The following is a 21473-nucleotide window of genomic DNA, read 5'->3' as shown; positions in this document are numbered from 1 at the left end:
TGCCACCCTTGTATTACTGAAGTGATGATTCTATATGTGTTATGTGGGGGTCAAATCTTTGGGGATGGATTGAATGCATGCAGAAAGACTGTTGTATGGGGAAGTCCAGGGGCAGAGCAGGGCCAAGCACCTCGATGAGATGAGCGCAAAAGGTATGAGCTGAAAAGCTTGAATATGGCAAACAGAGATAGCGAACAGAATTGTAGAAACAGCATTTAAATTTAATATATGTACATTTGTGGATGAGAGTGACCTTTCAGAGGCATTTTGGGAGACTTGAAGCCAGGCTTGATCCACTGATGTCTCCAGGCCAGTGAACTGGAGACTACGGGTACAGGTGGGCAATATTCTAGTATGCAAAGCATTGTAGTAGCTAAGATCTTTGTCACAGATGGCCTCAAAAACACACCCACTCTCAAAGATAGTACAAAGGTTTCTATTGAAAGTTTGCAGAAGGGCTTAACTAAGGGTCATCCCTCTCTCCCTCTCATCTCGTGTGGGGCTGCCCCTCCCTAGCCCAGACGTTCCTAACCTAAAAGATTAATAGAGATCAGTAGCCCTTCTATCTAACAGCTGACTGGCAGGTTATGATGGCATAAAGGCAAACAGCTTACCTAGCTGTCTCCCTCTGCAATTCCCTAGGTGGATCCCATCCAGGGGTACCCCCAAGTATAACAATGGTCTCCACAACTGGAAAATGTGCCTTCCAGTTATCCAGGGTCCTTTTGTCCTCTTACACTCACTATCATCTCCCTGTCTTCTTCCCCTCCTCCTACTATCTTCCCTGCTCCTCCTCTCACTATGTCTCTCTGCTCTCTCCCTCCCTCTTCTGTATCTGACATTCCCTCTCTACTCCTTACTTCTACCCTTCATTCTACTAGTCTCCTCTCTCCACTGTACCACTCCTCTTCTCCACTCTACTGCTCTCTGCTTTCTACTCTGCCCTCTCCACTACTCTACCCTCCACCCTCACCAACAGTCACCCTGGAACAGTCACCTTTGCACTCACACCCTCTCTCCCCTTTAGAGCCACTCACTCACCTGTACAAACTCTCACACCCAACCACTACTTTCTCTCACCAACCAATACCTCAACTTGTACATGCTCTCTGGAATCTTTCTCCACGCTCCTTTGCACTGTCCTTCCCCTACCTGTTCTCATGGTCTGCCCTCTCCTCCCCTTGACCTCATGAGAACCTGCACTGCCTTCTGCCCCTTTTTTCTCCCACGTTTCCTTCCATTGGTTTTCCCACGCAAGTGGTTCCCCAGGGCCAACTGCTTGCTTACTTTTCGCTAGGGGAAAGATTACAGACAAGAAAAGGCGAACGGTTTTAAACCCCGCCCCTTTCCTTTCGTGGGCCTGCTCGCTCTTGGTAATGGGGCCCGCTAACAGTATAGTCCATTTCAAAATTCGTTTACAAATGAAGCAGAGTGTCTGGATTGCAGGTTTGATGTGTGCAGTGCTCCTGTGATGTTCTTTGCATCGCTGCCTATCCAGTGAGTTTCTGGTATGGGTTTCCTTCACTAGGAATCCTAGTATATGTGGTCTTATGGAGAAAGAGCACTGCCCAGAGTTGTACACAAAAGGTAGGGCAAGAGGAAGTGGCACTCTGATCATTTAACCAGGCACAGGTTTAAGGGAAATTAACTGGAGCCATCCCAAATCCCACTCCACGCCTCTGGGGCAGGACTAGATTTGGCAAGTACCCCGGTCACTCTCCTGCACCAGGTTGAGAGAGCTCCCCCCATTCCATCGTGACATGGTCAGGTCAGTGACCCTGTCACGCACCAGCATCTTTTCTTCCAAGTCCTCTTCTACCTATCTCATCTACCTACCTGGGACAAGTGATCTATATTGGATTGTTTTAGGACCGCTCTGTGTTCCACAGTGAAGTAATAGAGGACCAAGCACCATTTTAAAAAACGAGGACTGGTATCCTTGTTCTGGGTCATCCATACCAAAGGACCTTGGTCAGTTATTAATTTGAATCTGCACCCAGTTCAATAACACCGCAGGCTATGTATAACCCACTTTACAGCCACAGACTACATTTTCCACTAATGGATAAATGTTTCTCTGGGAAAGAGCTTACGGCTGATATATTGGATGGGCGTCTGTGCCCCATTTTGCATCTTCAACAAGACTGCCCTCCACCCTACTGAGGACTTGGGCTGAAGCAAGAATTTCTTTGAGAAATCATGCATGACCAACACCATCCTTTTGCAAAGGGTGATCCCAACGTAAAGGATTGGGATGTGTCTTGGTCAGTTTATCTGTCAAGGGTGCTGCGAGTTAAGGGCTTCTCGTAAGACTCCATAATCAAGACTAGATTTGTTTTTCATCCCCCGAATGGAGCCCCACAGAGTAGGAGAGGCATCCTATTTGCAGTGGAGCATATCAGAAAATACCATGCTCCTACACATCAAAATCACTAAGAAGGTTGAAAGGAGTGATGGAATATGGGGCCTTTTTGCTTATTACCTGAGAAACCCTAATATTTTGGGTGCGAAAGAAGCCAAAACCACAGAATACTTTAGAAGAAATGAAGGATTAGTGAACGCCTCAGCATTCTATGGGAGGCTGGCAAACAGGGAGACACTAAGAATAGCCAAACTCAATCAAGGGAAGGTAGCAAAGCAGCAAGCCTAAGTCTCAGGATGGCTGTGAGCGTGGTCTAGGGCAACAAAGAGACCAGACAAAACAAAATCTAATAATTCTGGTTAGACAGGCAAATACAAAAATATACACAAAGCAAGTAAAACCTCTAGTCAAATATGATCACACACTTACTAAAAAACAGATATATACATTCACCCTTAAGCATATGATACGATAACCAGTGAAACAAGGTAGGTACTCTGGTACATGAAATTCAGTAAAGTAACTTTAAAATAATGACAGAACAGTTTCCCGAACACTAAATGAGTCCAACCCAAAAATGATTTGGGGCCTTGTGGCCTAAAGTCATCAGTTTCCAAAGTTACACTTTTTAGCTAGGTTTATTACGAAATTGCACAATGGCAGTTGTTATGAATCAAAAATAAAAAAAAGTAAGGAAAGTTCAGGTAAGTAAACTCACTCAATCCCAGTCACTAGGATAGGCTTAGGAACGGATCCTTGACCAGGCCTCCACCAACCAAAGTCATGAAAGTGTGCTTTAGGTACTGGAATGTACACCCATGTAATCCTGTGGAGCACAGGAGGGAAAGGAACATGGTATGTTAACTTACCCCTCTAACTCAGATTCCTCCAGAGACCAATGCTGAAGTTTCCAGAATCCGTTGGGGGGGACACACTTCTGTGCTTTGTCCGCTCGATGAAGGCCCAGGTGTCGTGGGTGCAGAGGTCACTGTCTGACTCGAATTTAATTTCGGTTGCAGTGCTTAGGAATTGGTTCCAGACACCTTCCAGCTGAACACCCAAACACAGAAAAAGAAGAAAACGTCTGCGGATGCGAAGAAGACAGATTGCAACGGCAGTCACCATGATCATGTGGTGACAGAATGATCTTCCAGGGACGAACAAAGGAGCAGGTCATTTACAGCTTCCACTGATGCAAGAAGGATGAATATGCAGGAGCAGGCATCTTGCTGTTCAAGTTGAAGACCCTCAAAGTGCCAAGGATACACTCGAAACAGCGTTTCCCCCAACTTGTTTTTACACAGGGTGGATTTTCCATGTAGCTAGTGCACTCTAGACAGGTTCTTGGCAGTGTTACTTCTTTTTCTGGAGCATAACTACCCACCTTTGGTTAGTAGTAACAGTAGTACATCATTTATAAGGCGCCTTTTAACAATTAGTATGGTCATAACACGCTGTGGATGGAACGCCCTCTGGAGTCCCGAGTCCAGGTATAGGAAGTTCAAGGAGGTGCTAGTATTCGTGTGTGCTTATTGGCCAATACGAAGATATGAAGGGGTGGCGCAATCCCTGTTAGCCACCCATGTCGAGCAGGCATGTGGATGGGTGGTGAGAGGAAGTTTAGAGAGGCTATGCAGCAGCGCGATAGTCATTATGTGTGCAGCTACCTATCACATTTTTGTCATGAACAGAACCTGCATTCTTATGGCAGCAGTGTTGTGTGAAGAGTCTTCGAGTGGTGTATGATGGCAGATGCGTGCAGGCAGTGCCTTAAGTGGCACTACAAATCGAGACAGGGCCCATCGAGGGGGCGTGGCCTAACAACGGGGTCTTGATGGGCCATTAGGCCACGCCCCCTTGACGAGCCCCGGCTCAATGGGCTACTGGCACCCCTGCCAGGCAGCCTTTTGTAGAGATTAGCACCCTCTCCCCTATAGGGGAGAGGGTGCTGATCTCTGCATTTATTTTGTATAGGCTTGCCTGGCAGGGGACAGCGCCTCGCCTATTCAGCCTTAATGGTGGTGCTGCCCCTCGCCAGCTGGGGAGGGGCAGCGTCACCATTAAGGCTGAAAGGGTGAGGCCACTGGAAGCAGAGGCCTTTTTCCTAAAGACTGAAACTCCCGCGAATCCGTGGGAGCTTCAGTATTTAGAAAGCAAGGCCTCTGCTTCCAGCGGCCTCACGTTTCTCCATAATGGTGGCGCCGGCCCACATGCATCCCTTGATTAAAGGGATGCCTCGCAGGTGCGGCGCCACCATTATAGCTGAAAGGCATTTTTTTCTGAAGCCTGAAGCTCTCGCACACGAGCGAGAGCTTCAGGCTGTAGAAAAAAATACCTTTTCGTGTAGTGGCCGGGGCTGCCCGGGGAGATTAGTGGGCCCCGGCAGGGCCCCGCCTCAAAACGAAATTTCGGAGCCTGCCGGGGCCCAGCCCCGGCAGGCCCCGGCCCACTTAAAGCCCTGCGTGCAGGTCAGAAGCCGTGCCTTCGGCTAGTTTTCCATGAGCATTGAGTGTGAAAAGGTTCAATGCACTTGGTTAATTCTGACAGTTACCTAGCTTTGAAACATTGGTTCTAGCTGTGTGTTTAAGCCCTGCCTTTTCAAGCACTGGCTTTGTTGGCTTCTTCTTCCAGTTTATCAGTACAGATGCCAATATATGCCCATCCCCGTTGCTGGCTCTGGACTGAGCTTAAAATGGGAAGCTGGACAGGGAGTCCCACATACCTAATCCACATCCAGCACCTGATGTCCTGGGTGGAGATCAGTTGGCCATCTAGTATGGGATGGCTGTCAAAACTTTGATTGCTGCAAATCCTCTGATCAGTAGGCTGGAGAGAGTCTCAGTCCAGCATTTTGTATATCTGGGAAGGTTTTCAAACCATTCCTTATTTAACTATTGAAACCGGAAGCCAAAGCATAGAGAGAACCAAGAAGGACGACAGAATCTCCATTGCTAAAGTCTTTGTGGCCAAAGGCAATTCCAATAAGGCAAAGCTCTGCCTCTCTCGATCATGGTAAGCCTATGCAGGTTCTTCCCTTTGTACGGTGGGGATAACTGGCTCAACATACTACATGTCAGTTGGCCCATCCGGAATCCCGTGAGACCTAGAGGCCTGGAAGATCTGTGCATCCTTAGGGAGGACTCCTCCAATATTAAGGCACTGATCTTGCTTTGCAACACCATTGTGGGACATTGATCCTCATGGTTCAGCTGATGCTCAGGGCGGTTGTGCAGAGTAAGCATGCTGGGGCTGAGTCCTTTGTCCCTGCATCATTGCCTTTTCACTCTTGCTGAATCACCCAGAGACGGCCTGCTGCATTTTTTGGACTTCTTTGTTCTTGTGGGCTGCTGAACAGAGGTTGTTCTTCAATGGGAATCCTTTGATACATCTTATGTCACCTTCCAGGAAAGTGAGTCTACAAGCAGAGACTGGAACTGATGCCAGGCGGACCCAATCTGAACCCCAAAACCCCACATCTGCACCTGATGACCCTGGGCCACCTCGGAATCAGACATTGGCATTAGTAGTCTCCCCCAGGTCTTCAGGTGCACCTTGAGCCATGGCTTCTTCTTGGGGGCATCAGGTGCAAACTTGCATAGCTTTTCCTCTCAGCCCTGATGACAGCAACATTCTCCAAAGGGTGCAAAGTCTGTCCATGAACTTGGTGGTGGAATCTGGATGTTGGAATCTCCTGCGGGGTCCCTCCGACTACCCATATGCGTTTCTGCCCTCGTTTTCTGCTCTAGTTTTGTACAGGGATCCGAAAGTACTTACTTATCTGGTGTGACACTATAACTGTATTGTATCGACTGACTGTGTCCTTTTAAATCAGATGGGAGGCCCCTTTCTTAATACATCTAAAGCTCCAAAACTAATTTCAAACCCTTCCTTAACTCAAACCTTTGTTGGACTTTTGAAAAGGGACATTTTAAGCTAGGAGTCAGAATTTGATGTGTGCTCTATATGTTTAAAGCGGTCTTACATTAGTCCTGTTTTTCTCTAGACATTAAAATGAAACTGTGTATCAATTTTGTGTTGACAAGTACCCTATCATTTGTTTTAAAGTGTGGCATGAGCCCTATGGGCATAATTGCTGTTTTGTATCTATAATTTATGTTTACTTACTGTTAGGAAAGATTTCTCTTTTAGCAACGTTCCCTCCATAGTTCTATGGACCCCCTAAACGTATTGCTTTTGAACCTGTCCTGACTTTTTACAGGGAAGTGAAGCTTTTAACTTCACTTCCCTGGCTTTTTGTTCATTCTATTATGGGGAAATGGATCAGTCCTTCAGACTATCAGTACTGGGAATCTATGTTTCCCTTTTGTCCTTTTACTATTTTGGTAACTTTTTAGCATCACACACAGTATCTTACAATAAAGTGCAACAGGAATACTTTTGTATCACACTAGCCGTTTACTCTTGGGATTTCTGGTTACTTGTATATGTGCCTAACAACAAGCTGGTGGCAGCAATTATATTTTTACAATTTTTGCTTTATTTCTGGTGTACACATTCGTGTTTACCGCATATGGCTACTGAGCGAGGCTAGTGCCCTAAAATGGTCACGCTACAAGATTTTCAGTTGTTCTTTGGCCTTATTGTTGCTTGGCCTTCCTGCCTTACCAGGTCAGGAAATCCCATATAAGGTTATGTCCTTGCCTAGGAAACTTGCTGCTTTCATGGGTTAGTGATGCCTTTGTGTGTGTGTGTGTGTGTGTGTGTGTGTGAGACCCACGAAGGGGGTGGGACTGTCTGGTCCCACTCCACATCCGTGGTGCCTTAAAGTCTGAAGGTGGGACATTAGTGAAATCCACAGTGATCCCAGATTTGAATGATGCAGATCCTTACCATTTGTGGGCTTGGACTTGCTTCCAGGCCGAAACTTGGTTAAGAAGAGGACTCCTGCAGTCATTTCTTCAGATCAGCGTTGGAGCCAGGTATCCTGTGTAGAAGAACAGCCGACTAAAGATCCGAAGAAGATTCCCGAAGAGGCCCAGCACTCCTTCCTGCGCCTGGCCCGGTGAAGCCCTGTTGGACTACCTGATCTGAGCGGTGCTTCAACCCCTGGACCAACCAGTCTCGACGTGTTCTTGAGGATCTAGCGGTCCTTAGACTTCAAAGTCTCCCTGGACCACCCTGTGGACAGACCAACTCTCCAGTGGGCTACCTCGCTAGAATTGTCCCCTTTAAGCATTCTCTCCCGAAACATGTGTGAGAAGCCTGAGGGTGTCCTCACATTTGCTCCCCTTGGATCCTCTGCCCAAGTGGCATGGGAAGGGCCATTGCTTTTTGATCCAGACCATGGGGGACGAGAAGCGAGGGAGGATCACCTGAGTGGAGGGTCCATGGGGATTGGGAAGAGGGCGCCCGAGGGCGAGACAAGTATCCCCCTTTTCCTAACACCAACCTACCCTACACCCTTCTTTAGCCTTTATAGGGTATTAACAATACTTATTCATCCCCATAAATTCCCACGAAGTACTGAGAAGAGGAAGCAGCGACTAGGAGTAGTGCACACTTCGTATTACAAACAACACTCTAGTACTGGGATGAAGAAGAAGGGTATGGAGGAATACAGTACTGAAGGTCAGGCATGTTCCATTGATTGGGTTAATCATGGTCAGGCAGGAAATCAAAGGACTCCCACCTAAAACACATTAACAGGGCTCAGGTGTACAAAGCCAGGAAGAGAGAAAAAGGTCACACCGGGAGAGAGGAGAAACTGCAGATCAATTTGTTGAAGGCAGCACTAGAGGCTGCAGGGGAGCAGAGGAGAAGCAGCAGCTGTGGGGCTGTGGAAGACCGTGGACTGCTGAGCGTGGCGCTGAAGTACACCAAGAAGTGGAGACTGGGTGCTAAAGGGGGCGCTTGAGCAGGAGCTCCATTTAGCAGAGGCTGCCAATTGGGACGCACCGTAGTATTGTGCCGGTCAGTGAAACCCAGTGAGAGTTGATCATTAACTCCGGAGGCAAGAGGGGCTCCGGAGGGTCAGAGGGGCCGAGAATCCTGTGTAAAGTGCTCATTACCTCCACAGGCGAGAGGGGCTTTGGAGTGTCATAGGGGTGGAGTGAAGACCCTGGAGAGCTGCAGAGGCGAGAGAAAGCATTTGCTTGATTTACCGAGTCAAGAGTGTGTGCCAGTGAGTTTCATTGCTCGGTATGCGAACGGATAATGAAAGTATGCATTGGTGAAGTGGTTGCTTCCCGACGATCGAGTACACGAGCAAGAACAAAGTAGCAAGCCATTGTCTCATGAGTCTGAAGACTTTAAACAGCTCAAAAGGGAGAATTCTACGAATAAACTGACTGGAAGATTGTATCGGAAGCAATTGGGAAGAAGAGCAAAAGAAAGAAATCACACACCTTCGGTTTAAAGGCCCTGAAAGCTTAGGTGTTATGTATTGAAGGGCTGGGACAATTTTGTGTACCAAGTGTATGCATCACTGATACTTGTTCGAAGGGATATAAGCCAGCATTACCAAAGCCAAGAAGATCTTAGCAAAACCATGTGAACCACAACCTTGTACTGAGTTTAAGAGTCTGAGAAGGAGGTCCAGTTGAATTACAACCTCAAGGAAAAGGCTGAAGTGAACGTGATAATAGTGATAGGAAATCAGTCCTGGCATGGAAGTGGACCAGGCAAGGAACCTGAGGAACAGCGCTGTAAGGCAGACTAAAGCATATGGAAAATGTAACTATCACCTGATTATTCCAAATACTAATGTGAGAAAGAATCATAAATCTGTAGCAAGGCAAAGAAGCCCAAAGCAGAGGAACCTGTGAGAGGACAAACAGACCTAAGGGGGATTTATGGTTGCGTGACCTGTAATGTGTGGACCGTGTGGTCTGACAACTGTGCCTAGACCAAAAAGTTCCCTACTGTGAATATCACAAACATCATTAATCAAACCAAGGAGAAGCCTAGAGTTCCTGGTTGCGTGTCCTGTAATGGGTGAACCTTGTGGCGTGACAACTGCACCTAAACCAGGGAGCCCTAAATGATGACAAGCAAAGGACATTGGGAAATAGCCAAAAAGAACTGTGAAACAATTGATAAAGCAAACCAGAAGGTGGGTCGAGTGCACCTATTGCTTTCACGTATTGAACACTGAGTGGATGAAATCAGTATAAGTGTTACAGTGAAATCTTGGGGAAGGGAACTCTCAGAGTTGAAGGAACTGAGAAACGCTGTCTTGGGGAATGGGTCCTCAAGACCACCTTTTTGTGTTAGATAAAGTAGTTGTATCTGAAAGATAGATACACGTTTTTACCTACTAGTAACCTTGTTGTATATCTTTTCTTGCACATTCACCAACACAAGAACGTTACCTACATCAGACACTTTCTGGGGAGAGGCATTGTGACTTTTGGGCACAATGTCCCACTCTTCATAGGGATTGGACTTCTGACGCTAGGGCATAATTCTTGTGACTTGGTTCCAGATTACTGCATCATTTACTTACAAGAACATGTGGTGACAGTTTTTGTGTTTATAATTGAGTATATTGCAATATTATCCCCCCCTTGTTTCATTTTCTAGTGTCTGTTTTGGGCCTAGAATATAGTTTTTTTTACTTCCCTGTCTAAACTGAATTATTTTGTGCTTCACTGTGTGGACTCATTGTGGACCTCACTCCTGAAAATAGCCTTGACTGCTCTCCATTGCTACCTTGATTGGGTTTTAGCTAACCCCTCAGATTCCCCTGTTCACTACATCTATGGCAGCCTCCTAGAATCTTTCCACCAGGCCAGATTCTAGAAAACCATCTTAACCAGAGTCCACTTCTTTGAACTCAGGAAGGAAATGCAAGAAATGTTCTCTCACTGCAACTGAAGTTTCACAGAGGATTGAGAAACCAGAGGCCAAAAGTATCTTCAGCATGAAGTGAATTATTGTTCAATCCTTGCTTGATGGAACCTATTGCACATATGTAGAGTCTAAACGGGCAATTAGCTCAAGCTTAATATGCTTACATTGGGAACAGAAAGTGATGTGGGTCATGGGTTAGATACCCCGGTCGGGCTGACTCAGCCCTTGATCCTCTCAAGGTCGATAAATTGAGTACCATGAGTGGATACTAATAGGGTTCCTGAGTTATCCAGCATGAAGTGCTATTTAAATCACAAAATGAATATTATGTCATTATTATGTACTTCCTCAAGACAGCAAGAACAATGTCAAAATAAGGAATGCAATTGGCCACAAAGACAAAGAAGGTGGGGGCAGGGGATTTGTTTGTGGACTCTTGTACCAAAAACTGCATAGAACAAAGCTGGGAGACAGGCAACCCAATAGGCATGCCTGGATCAGTATAGAAAGAAAAAGGTATAGGTTTAATAAAGTAAAACATTTTGACTCGGAATATCTCACAAGAGAAAAGGGGAATTCCTTTGCAGATGCAGGATTTGAAATTGCAGGGAGCTATTTTACGCCTGCTTCTAACCAAGGTGAGCCTGGTTAGCTTGACACCACCCTTGCCAGGCGCTACTTTTGGTTACCCAGGCCAACTGGTGCCTTACAAATATGCAAACATGATATTAACATAAAGCATTTGCGAATGTTGATAAAGAAGAATTAGGACACATCTAGTACACATTTAAACCCAATGGATCATACATAGTGGGTAAAATTTTTAAGTTTGCATATGGAGCACTGTGTGCTGTGACAAATCCCTAAATGTCGCCACTTCGCCCCAAGGGGGGCCCCTTTCCATGAGGAAAGAACCATGAGGGTCTTCTCTCTAATAGCCTCCACTGAACCTGCCCCAGTACTCTGTGGTGTCCCTCAAGGGTCACGCGTCTCCCCTACGCTGTATAATGTCTTTACGAAGCCTCTCCTCGACATACTTGATCATCTGGGTGTCACATACACCAACTACGCTGATGACACCCAGATACTCATTCCTATTACAGGAGACCATGCAACAGACAATTTAGCTCTTAACAAAAACTATGCAGTAATCCATGCCTGGATGGCACAACATGGTCTTTGCTTAAACGACGAAAAAACTGAGTTGTTAATCCTTGGTTCTCACGCCAGACTAAACAAACTAGACCCTGCCTTCAAATCCTTCACTATCGATGGCAACACCATCAATGTCTCTATTGTTGCTGTGGTAGCTTCCTCAGCATCCACTTGTAAATTAATCACTGCATGCAGGCCATTCCTCACGACATCCAACTGTATCACGCTTGCTAGAACACTTGTCATGTCTAAAATCGACTATTGCAATAACCTCTACCAAGGAATCTGCCAAAAAAACAAATTGCAAGTCACTCAGAACAATGCCATCAGGGCTGCTCTCACATCTCCAAGAAATCTCAATCGGACACCAGACGTAATCTGCATTGGCTGTCTGTCAAGCACAGAATCTCCCTGAAATCACTTGCTCTAACACACAAAGTAAGATCTAATCTTGCTCCAGCCTACCTTACCAACAGATTCTCTTCTCATATTTCCACAAGGCCACTTAGAGCTGCTCAATCTTTTACCATGTCCATCCTGAGATTTCAGCTCCAAAACTCGGGCGGCTCTAGCTTCCCTGTTCTGGCTGCCAAGCTATGGAACACGCTTCCCCCTTCTCTTAGATCTGAACCCTCCTTCAATTCCTTTAAGAGTAGTGCTAAACGCTAGCTCCATGAATTTGACCTCAGTGTACATCCACAAGCTTTGCTTCATGACATGAAACTCTCACCCCCACCTTACTTAGAACTGTCAGGCACTGTCTTTGATTCTAACTGATTCACACTGTATTGCCTCACCCAGCAATTTGTTTTGCCTATCCTGACTAGATTAGGTAACCTTGTAGATACTGTATATGCTGTGTAACTTGTATCCTGTTAAGACTGTAAAAAAATTTAAAATGTAACCTATGTAAATACTGTATATGCCTTGTAAACTTTTCTGCTGATAAACATGCGCCCAGATGCTCCAGGACAAGGAGCGCTTTATAAATAAAATAAGTACAAATGAGGCGATGGTGGTGAGGCAGCTACCCGTAAGTCCCTGTGGGGTGATGCACTGCAGGAGGTTCTCATGGGGAGAGACACCCCCCTTGATGATAGGGACAGACATCTACAGAGAACGTAGTATGAACCTCTCCCTATCACTTTCCTCAACTGACACCTGTGGTATACCCCACTACTATGCCTAACCCTACCCAAGTAAGATTTGCATCACAAAGACTGGGACGAGGAGGATGTGCAGAACTATGGAAATCACTGCCAAAAGTAGGTGTGAGCATTCTGGTTCTCCACTAAGGACCGCTACCAACACCAACATAAAAACAAAAGATGGACTAGCGAGGTTGGTCAAGCCAACCCTGGAGGAAACGAGGATCGAACAGCGGTTTGGCGCCGAACAAAGTAAAGGTTGCAGACAGGGACGCTGTCAGCGGGAAGCAGGCGTCTCTACCGAGTCTGACGTGGAAGGACCTATCCGGTGGTTGGAAGAACAGCCAGATCGGAGAAAGCAGAGGGACAGCGTGCTCCAGAGTAGGCAAGAACTCTGGAGGAATCCAGCAGATGTTACATTGTTTTGAAGGGAGAAGTACGCAGAGGCAGTGTGAAGCCCAAGAACGAGTCCTAGGACAGACTGGAGCCTGCTGCGACATTACCTAAAGGTAGTGAAGAAACTGGGCCGGCTGGTGGGGACCTAATGGAGTGTGGGCACTTAAGGAGAAGTGTCAGAAAAAACCAACATGAGAATAGGGGTAGTGAAGAGAAACAGAGAAAGAGAGAAATATTGTGATTGGAAAAGGGGAGGAACTCCTGAAGGGGGACACACATAACACCACAACTTGAGAGAGTCAAAAGGACTTTGTAAATCATCGCCTTTGTGACAGTACTTGGCAGGCTAGTGAACCAGGTCTGTCCAACGAGCTGAATCGAGAAATGCGGGTCTGGGACCCACGGACAAAGAAAGCAAGCGAGAACGACTCTCTTCCTCGCGACAGTACTTGGCAAGCCAGAAGGCCAAGTGGGCTATACTGGGGAACCCTGGGTCAAGAATCATATTTGTGCATGAACTGTTGGGAAAGAAAGAAAAGTGTGAAACATCACCAGGGGAAGGGAATCATTCCCATGTATACCGCCGATTGTGAAGTGACTGTGGAACAAAGATACCAGGAGAAGGGAGACATTATCCTGGTAGTGCTACACCTATAGGAAAAAAGACAATCTAACCAAGAGGCACGGGAGTCCTCCTCCCCCTTGTTTTGTGTGAGAAACAGTGAAAGCCAGAGACCAGGAGAAGGGAGTCATTCTCCTGGTAGTTGAATCTGCAAAAAGGATCAAACCACAGAACATTGTGATCCAGGGGAAGGGCGTCATTTCCCCTGGGGTGAGGAATCCGAGAACTTGTTCTAATACAGAGTGTTATAAGATTGACAGTCCTTTGTCTGATATGTATTGGGACCAGGGGAAGGGAGTAATTCCCCCTGGTTAAGAACTTGCAACCTGAACTGTGCTACCAAGTCCAGGAGAAGGGAGTCATTCTCCTAGACCAAGAACATTGACACAACCTTCTAGTTCACTTATAGGTGTAAGGGACAGAATTAGAGAGTTTGAAACATGATGGTGGACTCTTTGATTTACAAGGACATTCTGACAGACCCAGTAGCACTTTAGTTGAGTTAGGGAAACCCTGCATAGAGATAGGGTGTATCAGTCTCCTTCTGCACCCTTACAGTGCTCACTCCTGGTTCCCCAATTGTAGCTCCTGCTTCTGGGTGATACTTGAAACCCTGGAGCTGGAGTTATCTCCTGCTCATCGAAATAATAATAATTTCAAACCCTGAGATGTCTTCTGAGGGTTGAGGCAAACGACAAAGCTGTACTGTGGCAAATACTTGAGGTGCATGTAATCATAGACATTGGGGTTCTAAAACCATCACAAAAGATCTCCTGTTTTGTCCACACTATCAGGATCCGCTTCAGAGAATTCCTCAGAGTCATCTGGGAAACTAAGAGACTATGAGAACTCATCTCATTCCCCTCCAGGCTGGGTGAAGACTTCCAGACACTGGTGTGGCGTTGTGAAATACATTTGTGGCGATTAATTGCTAAGGCTATGCCAGCCTTTCTGCATACTGACCTTTACATGTTGAGGGAGCCGGGATGATCATGTTTGTTGTTACACAGAGCAAAGTTTAGGCAATAAAGGAGGTTTGGTCGCAAAAAGAAATATAGCTGTAATTAGCTAAAAAAGTATACCAAGAGGTTTTTGAGAATGCTTACACTATAAGGTTCCTAGTCCCTAATAGGCAAGATATGTCTGAAGAAAGATTTCAGTTTATGTCTGGCCATTCTTCTCTTAGCCACATATTCACATCCAAAGCCTTCTTAATGGCTGTGCACTGTTGCCGAGAAGTGGACCGAGCCACACAAATCTCCCAATGCTGGATAACATACAGTAAACACTGTTTACAATCATTTAATTATAAAACAATGTAACATCTGCATTCCTATAGACAAAACAGAAATTGAATGTATACCCAAAGGCTGCAGAAACCTGGGATGGGTGGAACAAGGCCAATTATTAATATTGCAGCATTGCTGGGCTGTGTGGTAAGATTCATAAATGAGAAAGTGCCTGCATCACCTTAAAGGTGCACAGCCACTGACAAAAATAGCCACCACTCTTTCCAGAAATGGCACCGGAATGGGGCTGGTGGAAAATTGAAAAAAATGTCAGGTTGCCCTATGCACATGTTGACGTCTCCTGCGGATGGTGTACTATGCCCGACTACCCAGAAGAGATAGCAGTCAGAAGAGTGCACAGGAGACGAGGATGCATGCTGTCATGTGTAGAATATCAAATAGCGACGTCTTGCCTGCTGTATGAGCGGCAGTGCTTAACAGGATTCTGCCCCTCGCCTCCCCACCCGCATCTCATTCCTCTTTTTGTCTGCTATGGATCTCTTTTTATGGTAAATGGCAACCCACAGGGATTTTGGGCTTTTCTATTGTTGGATACGAATGGCCATGGTTTTCCTCGACGAGATTAAAACTCTCAAATAAAAACAGCTCATTCTGAAAGGTTTACCATCCATAAAACATATATTCTTTTGTGCTAATATCCTTTTAGACTAGGTTTGAATCAACACAAATGCACGATTACTCTGTGCAGTCCTATAGGATACGGTCGTCAGCCAATGTTCTGCGGCTTTCATTTCATACAACCCGGTAGGACAACTGCGCATGCACAACATACCGGAAATCCAGCGCCTGACCTGGAAAGGCTCTACTGGACAATTCAACTGCACTTCTGTCTCACTGCATAACATATACCTCGTTACAGCATAGTTGTAGATTCATTCAATAATTTATACAAAAGGGAAGGTCTTTATTTTTTGAGTAAATAAATCAAGATTCTGGCATCCACCTGACAGTTGCAAAGTGAGCCCTATGTCACTATATCGTGCATCTACAAAGATGCCCCTTGTAGAGGTTTGACATCCATCCATATCTTTCATGCTATGCTTCCACTGTAATCACATACCCTTCAAGCACAATTTCCATAAACGGACAGAAGAACAGCATTAAAAGGGGCAGCAGTAATAGCACCCACATTCTGCATGCAACAGGCAAAGACGAGCAGAAACAGGAAGCTGGGTATGAAGCGCGCAAGCGGAGAACAGGTTAAAGAGGCGACAAACAAATCAAGACAGTTTCTTACACGTCTGCCTTTGTTAGATGGCGTCGAAGTGGGCGAGCGCTTCAACAGACAAAAAAGAAAGATGACATATTAAATAAACACAGACAACTCACATTGTATAACCATGACATCACAGCAGGAGTGTTATGCTACGCATAGGCAATTTTCACTCGAATTGAAAGGTACACATTCTTAGTTTGCATCATATGTGGAATGAAAGTGGAGTAGTTGAAGAATCTGCCGTGTTGTGTGGTCAGCATGCTTTTTAAAATTGTTGGCGCTGTATATGTTTTGTTTGTGGACTTGTACACAATTGTATTTGACATTGTTCCTGTGCTTCCATCCGACTATATCCGTTAGAGTGACAATGATATGGCATTTGTAAGTGTTTCAAGGCACAACGAGGCAAGGGAGGGGAACAAAGGGAGGACAGACAACGATCCTACTAGGCCAGGTGAAATTCAGATCGCTCAAGTGCATGGGTGGAGGGAAAGGGAAAGGGAGGGGGAAGTGCAATACAGAGTAAGTAGAATAACAAATAAATAATAGGGCTAGCTGGTGGCAAGTGCAATGTAAGTGCAGACAAGTGCTGGGAAGGGGGGCTGCAGGGATACAGAGACAGTCCCGCAGTGCATGGGTTGCCAGGGAGGCAGTGCAAGTGGAGAGTGGCTGGGCCAAGGACCAAGATCGGTGAGAGTGGCCCAGTTGCAGATTCAGTGCAGTTTCAGTCAAGAATTTAGCAGGGGATGCAAGCTTTCTGTGACAGTAACATCGACATCAGAAAAAACAGACCCTGGCAGAGCAAAACTAAAGTTTAATATATAAGAACTCAAAGAAAAACAACACAAGCAGGAGACGATTTTACCACAGAGGCACTAGCCTGGTGCATAGGCCAAATCTCCACAGACTAGTGTGATATGCCAGGACTATTTATGCGACCCTAGAGATGGGGACGGCTTCCAACCCAGCTGAATTCCGCAATGCACACGTGCATGTTTCAGTGTTTGAGCCTGGCTGCATGTGCCTAAGTTTCATATATGCCAGCATTGGATAGCACAGCTCCCCCGTCCCCCATCCCTTTCACTTCTAGATCCCCTTTTAAAACACCTATTTTGGTTGCAGAAATCATATTATTCTATGAAGCATGTGTATGAACCCCAGCTTTATAAAATTATTTCTGATATCCAGAATTAAGAGCCCGCTTAGACAATGTGGCCAACAACGGAGAATGTGAATGGAGGTTGCAAGGCAGAATATTAGTAAAATGTGGCCAATTCTAGGCTAGGACAATACAGTTTGCTGTATTAATTAATAATAATGTGTTAAAATGCCAGGTAATTTAATACAGAAACAGGCACTCAGCTTTACACCCGAATCATATGGCTGCACTGCGGCTCAATATCTCTACTTCCCTATGCTGAGCAATGGGCTAATCCAAGGCAGCTGAGCCAAGAAAGTGAAAATATGTGTGGTCCTCAAGTGCCAGCTGTTCATAGACAGTGGCGTCTATGGGTTGGTGTGTATTAGCGGTGAGTGAGGGTCCAAGGTGTTTTCACTTGGGAGCCCTGGTGCCTTCAAGCAACACTGCCTACATTTCACAATGAGTATTACACTACATGTGCACTCTGTAGTGTCTTGTGGTGAGTGAAGTGCAGGTCTACGGTCTTCTCATGCTAGTGTCCTGCTGGTCATCCTTGCTTGGTTTAAGAATGTTGGTAACTGTGAATGAATGACAGATCGGTAAATGCTGGATGGGTGAGGATGTATGAGTGTTCTGAGTGTGTCAGTTGGAACATGAGCTGGAATACCCAAGGACAGACTGTGGCGTTGCTCTGGATGAAAGGCAACCTAAAAGAGTAACTGGAACCTTTGTACAAAGTCTATAAATAAGACCATTTCTACAAGCTGGCTCCCTGTCTGGTCCTGCTGCGCCTGACCCTGGAGCCCCCAGCACACAGTACAATACATTGCACTTGTGCAAAGGATTGTCAGTAGCAGGTTGTCCAGCAATTCTGCTGCTGTCACTGACGATAGGCTGCCGCAGTGGCAGGTGGTTGTATGGCCGACTCAAAAGCACAAAAAAGTCATTGGGCTGTAAAGAATGATGAGACCATTGACCTATTCTCACCGGTGTCATTTGTTCACTTGTCTCTGGCTTCTCATTCCCCAACAATCCGTTTCTGAAATCTGGTCACATGTTTTAGGGAGGAGGGGATATAAAACATTGGGCGGCTACCTTGCCATTAAGCTGTATGGTCAAAGGTCAGTGTACAATGCTCTTCTAGCTTACCAAGGATATAACACCAGGGGTTGCATGCAACAGAGAAGTCGTTTTTTATTTGTGTTTGTGATGTTGGACAGAGGACCTTGTGTTCAGTTTTGGTTTGTACCCTACATTGTGAACTGCTTAGAGGATTCCGAGCCCGTCGATGGGAGATACTCTTGCCCTGGACCCTCCATTATTAAGCAAACGAGTTACCAGCTTTTTCCATTTTCCAACTAGCAAAAATCATTATTTTAGCATCATCATATAGCACACATAAACCCATCAGGATGTAATGTAATATAATATAACAAGGTGGTCTATAGCATGACCTCTGCCATTGGCACCTAGCTTTATAAGACACGTTGCAGGTAGGCGGATCAGAGGGAGAAGCCTGATGTATTGTTTTATGCAGATATGGACATATCCTCAGTCTGTGCGCTGGTGAGATTCAAGGTAAATTGGGTTGGGACGCATGCGGTTTGTTTTGCCATATCCGCTCCCGATGTTTTGCTTGGTTGTGTGCTAATGAGGTTTGCCCCATGAGCATGGGTAGGTGTGGGGATGAAACGTGGTGGGATCATATGGCAGATAAAAGGAGTTTGTGTTTTTCTGGGTGATATACGAGTGATGATCCTCTGCTGGGTACGTCTAAGTTGCTTGAGGTATGGAGTGAGGTGGAAGAGGGAGCGTGTTGGTGATGATTATAGTTTAGTGGGTGGAGGACCCTCGAGACCAAATAGATTAAATGCTAAACATATGTCTATGCTTTGGGATCCACGATACATTTGATATCTGAAAGTCTCTTTACTGCTGTGATGCAGCATTTGTGCAACAATGAACACAAGGCAAAAATATGTATTATAGACTAATTCTCTTTGCAACAGAATCAAGTTTCATTCCATGAAGGGGAACACTTCTGGTGCTTGGTGGGAGTAAAATAAAGGTAATAAAAAGTAAGATTAAAGGTTAATGTACACTCGGCTGAATAACTCCTTCTTGCATAAAGAAATCAATTCATCAGCTTTCAATTAAGTTATCATTCCATATTCTAATTAATAGCTATAAGGAGGCAGCAGATAAACGGTTATCTAAAAATGTACCCAGTCATTAGTATTGTTATTGATAAAAACCCTTGTTAAAGCCCTGATGTATTACGAAGATAGGATTTTTTAAAAACGTAAATGACTAATTGCATACTATAATACTAAAAAAGCCTAGGCTGCATACCCATGTGACAATTTTTACAACCTACTATCGCATCTCTAGCTAGATATGATATGGTATGGTATTTATAACGCGCCTGTATACAAGTACTTCTAGGCGTGACAAGACAAGGAGAGGGAAACAGAGGGAGGACAAAACAACATTCTTACTAAGCTGTGTGTAATTCAGATCACGCAAGTGCAGGGAAGTGGAAGGGGAGAAGTGTCTGGGGCAGAGGGGAGAAGTACAGCACGCAAGTGGATCATAAGTGCAGAGAGAAGGGACTGTAGAGAGAGTTCGAGTTGGTGCGGTCCCAGGCCCCAAAAAGCCTTGTGGACGATGCAACAGGTCCTGAACTTGATCGTTGTCGCCACAGGGAGCCAGTGAAGATATTTTCAGCTGGAGAGATCCGATCCCTGGGGTTGAGGCCAAGGGCAAGTCTTGCAGTCCTGTTCTGGATAAGTTGAACAGGCAGGCAGATTTAGAAAGAGACTCTTGCAGTAGTCCAGCCTAGAGAGGGCCAGAGCTCTGGAGATAGGGAGCGTCTGGGGAAAAGTGAGGAAAGGAAGAATACCTCTGAGGAGGTGCAGCCGGTAGTTCAGATGTCATAGATGTGAGGAGAGAAGGAGAGGGTGGAGTCGAAGATGACACCTAGGTTCTTAGCCTCACAGGTTGGAGCAGGAAGACAGCCCAGAGTGGCTGGCCAGAGAGAAAGGAGGGAGCTGGTGTTCCGATGATTAGGATCTCTGTGTTACTGGCATTAAGGCAGAGATCATTAGCGGCCCACCATTCCTGAATTGCGCCCAGACAATCTGGTATGACAGAAGGGGAAGAGGTGGCTGAAGGGAGCCTGAAAGAGAGCTGGGTGTCGTCCGCATAACACTGAAAGCTGGCACAGAAAAAAGCGATGCAGTGGGCAAGAGGTGCCAGGTAATTGTTGAAAATCCTGGGAGGAATGTTGGATTCCTCGGGAACACCACAGTGAGAGAGAGAGAGAAGAGAGGAAGGACCCCAGTTGGACCTGTAATGGTTGGTCAATGAGAAAGGAGGTCAGCCAGGCCAGGGCCTGATCAATCAGTGATACCCAGGTTATCACGGACGCAACTGAGCATGATAGCATGGTCGACTGTATCAAAAGCAGAAGAAAGATTGAGGAGAAGGAGGACAGAAGGAAGCTTAGAGTCAAGTTTAGAGAGCAGGTCTTCACACAGTTTCCATGCTTCTGGCATCTCTGAAGCCAGACTGGTGGTCGTGGAGACAGATTCAGTGTGCAGATTAAGCTGGGAGATGTACAGCTTTTCCAAGAGTTTGCCCAGGAAAGGAGTGATGGAGATCAGGCGATAGTTAGCCAGAGAGGAATACTCGGTAGAGGGCTTCTTTAGAAGGGGGTGCACAAGGGAGTGCTTAAGGGGGAGTGGAAGGTTCCAGTGGCAAAGGAGCCATTGCAAAAAATGGCCAATGCAGGAGCAAGGTTGTCAATGTGGTCCTTCATGGTTCTGGATGAGCAGGGGATAACCTGCTTTGACGAGGCCTTCATAGATCGGACTTGTCTAGAAACATCGTCTGGGGTGAACAAGGGCAAGGAGAAGAAAGGAGGAGAGACGGCTGCAGGCGGGCAAGGAGTGGAGGAGGAGGTAGAGGAAGAGAGGGTGGTCTGCAGCAGGATTGGGCAGCTCCTTGCAGATTTTGAAGAGTATGGCCAAGTTGTTAGATGCCGCAGAGATGCTAGCTTGGAGAACTAGCCACTATGGGGCATAACAACTAACTAACCAACAGAAATGCCACATGTAATGCCTTTCATATATTTTGTCAAATAACCTTGGCTCTGCCTTATTGTTTGTTGAAAAAAGTAGGAAAAGCAAATGATTCCTAATTTCTTCGGTGGGGGAGCTGTACACACAGACCGGTCATTAATTAAGCCAAGTTAGAATGCAACGTGCTAGGACAATGCAAGATTACCTGAGCATATTGTGCACGCTCACC

The 21473-nt window shown here is 45.9% G+C and overlaps 1 protein-coding gene across 2 annotated transcripts in view; it reads right to left on the bottom strand.

The window, feature by feature from the left end:
• The window catches only part of CDC42BPA (CDC42 binding protein kinase alpha), a 1600792-nt gene that overhangs the window by 353302 nt on the left and 1226017 nt on the right, over window positions 1-21473 (bottom strand). For both annotated transcript variants that reach the window (XM_069608679.1, XM_069608678.1), the window contains one exon: window positions 16043-16081. In XM_069608679.1, the coding sequence (XP_069464780.1) occupies window positions 16043-16081 (39 nt within the window). The remainder of the gene's footprint in view (window positions 1-16042; window positions 16082-21473) is intronic.

This window comes from Ambystoma mexicanum, chromosome 4q, assembly GCF_040938575.1.
Source record: "Ambystoma mexicanum isolate Mex_15411 chromosome 4q, UKY_AmexF1_1, whole genome shotgun sequence".
Taxonomy (NCBI): Eukaryota; Metazoa; Chordata; class Amphibia; order Caudata; family Ambystomatidae; genus Ambystoma; species Ambystoma mexicanum.
This window is presented reverse-complemented; position numbering and strand designations above follow the sequence as displayed.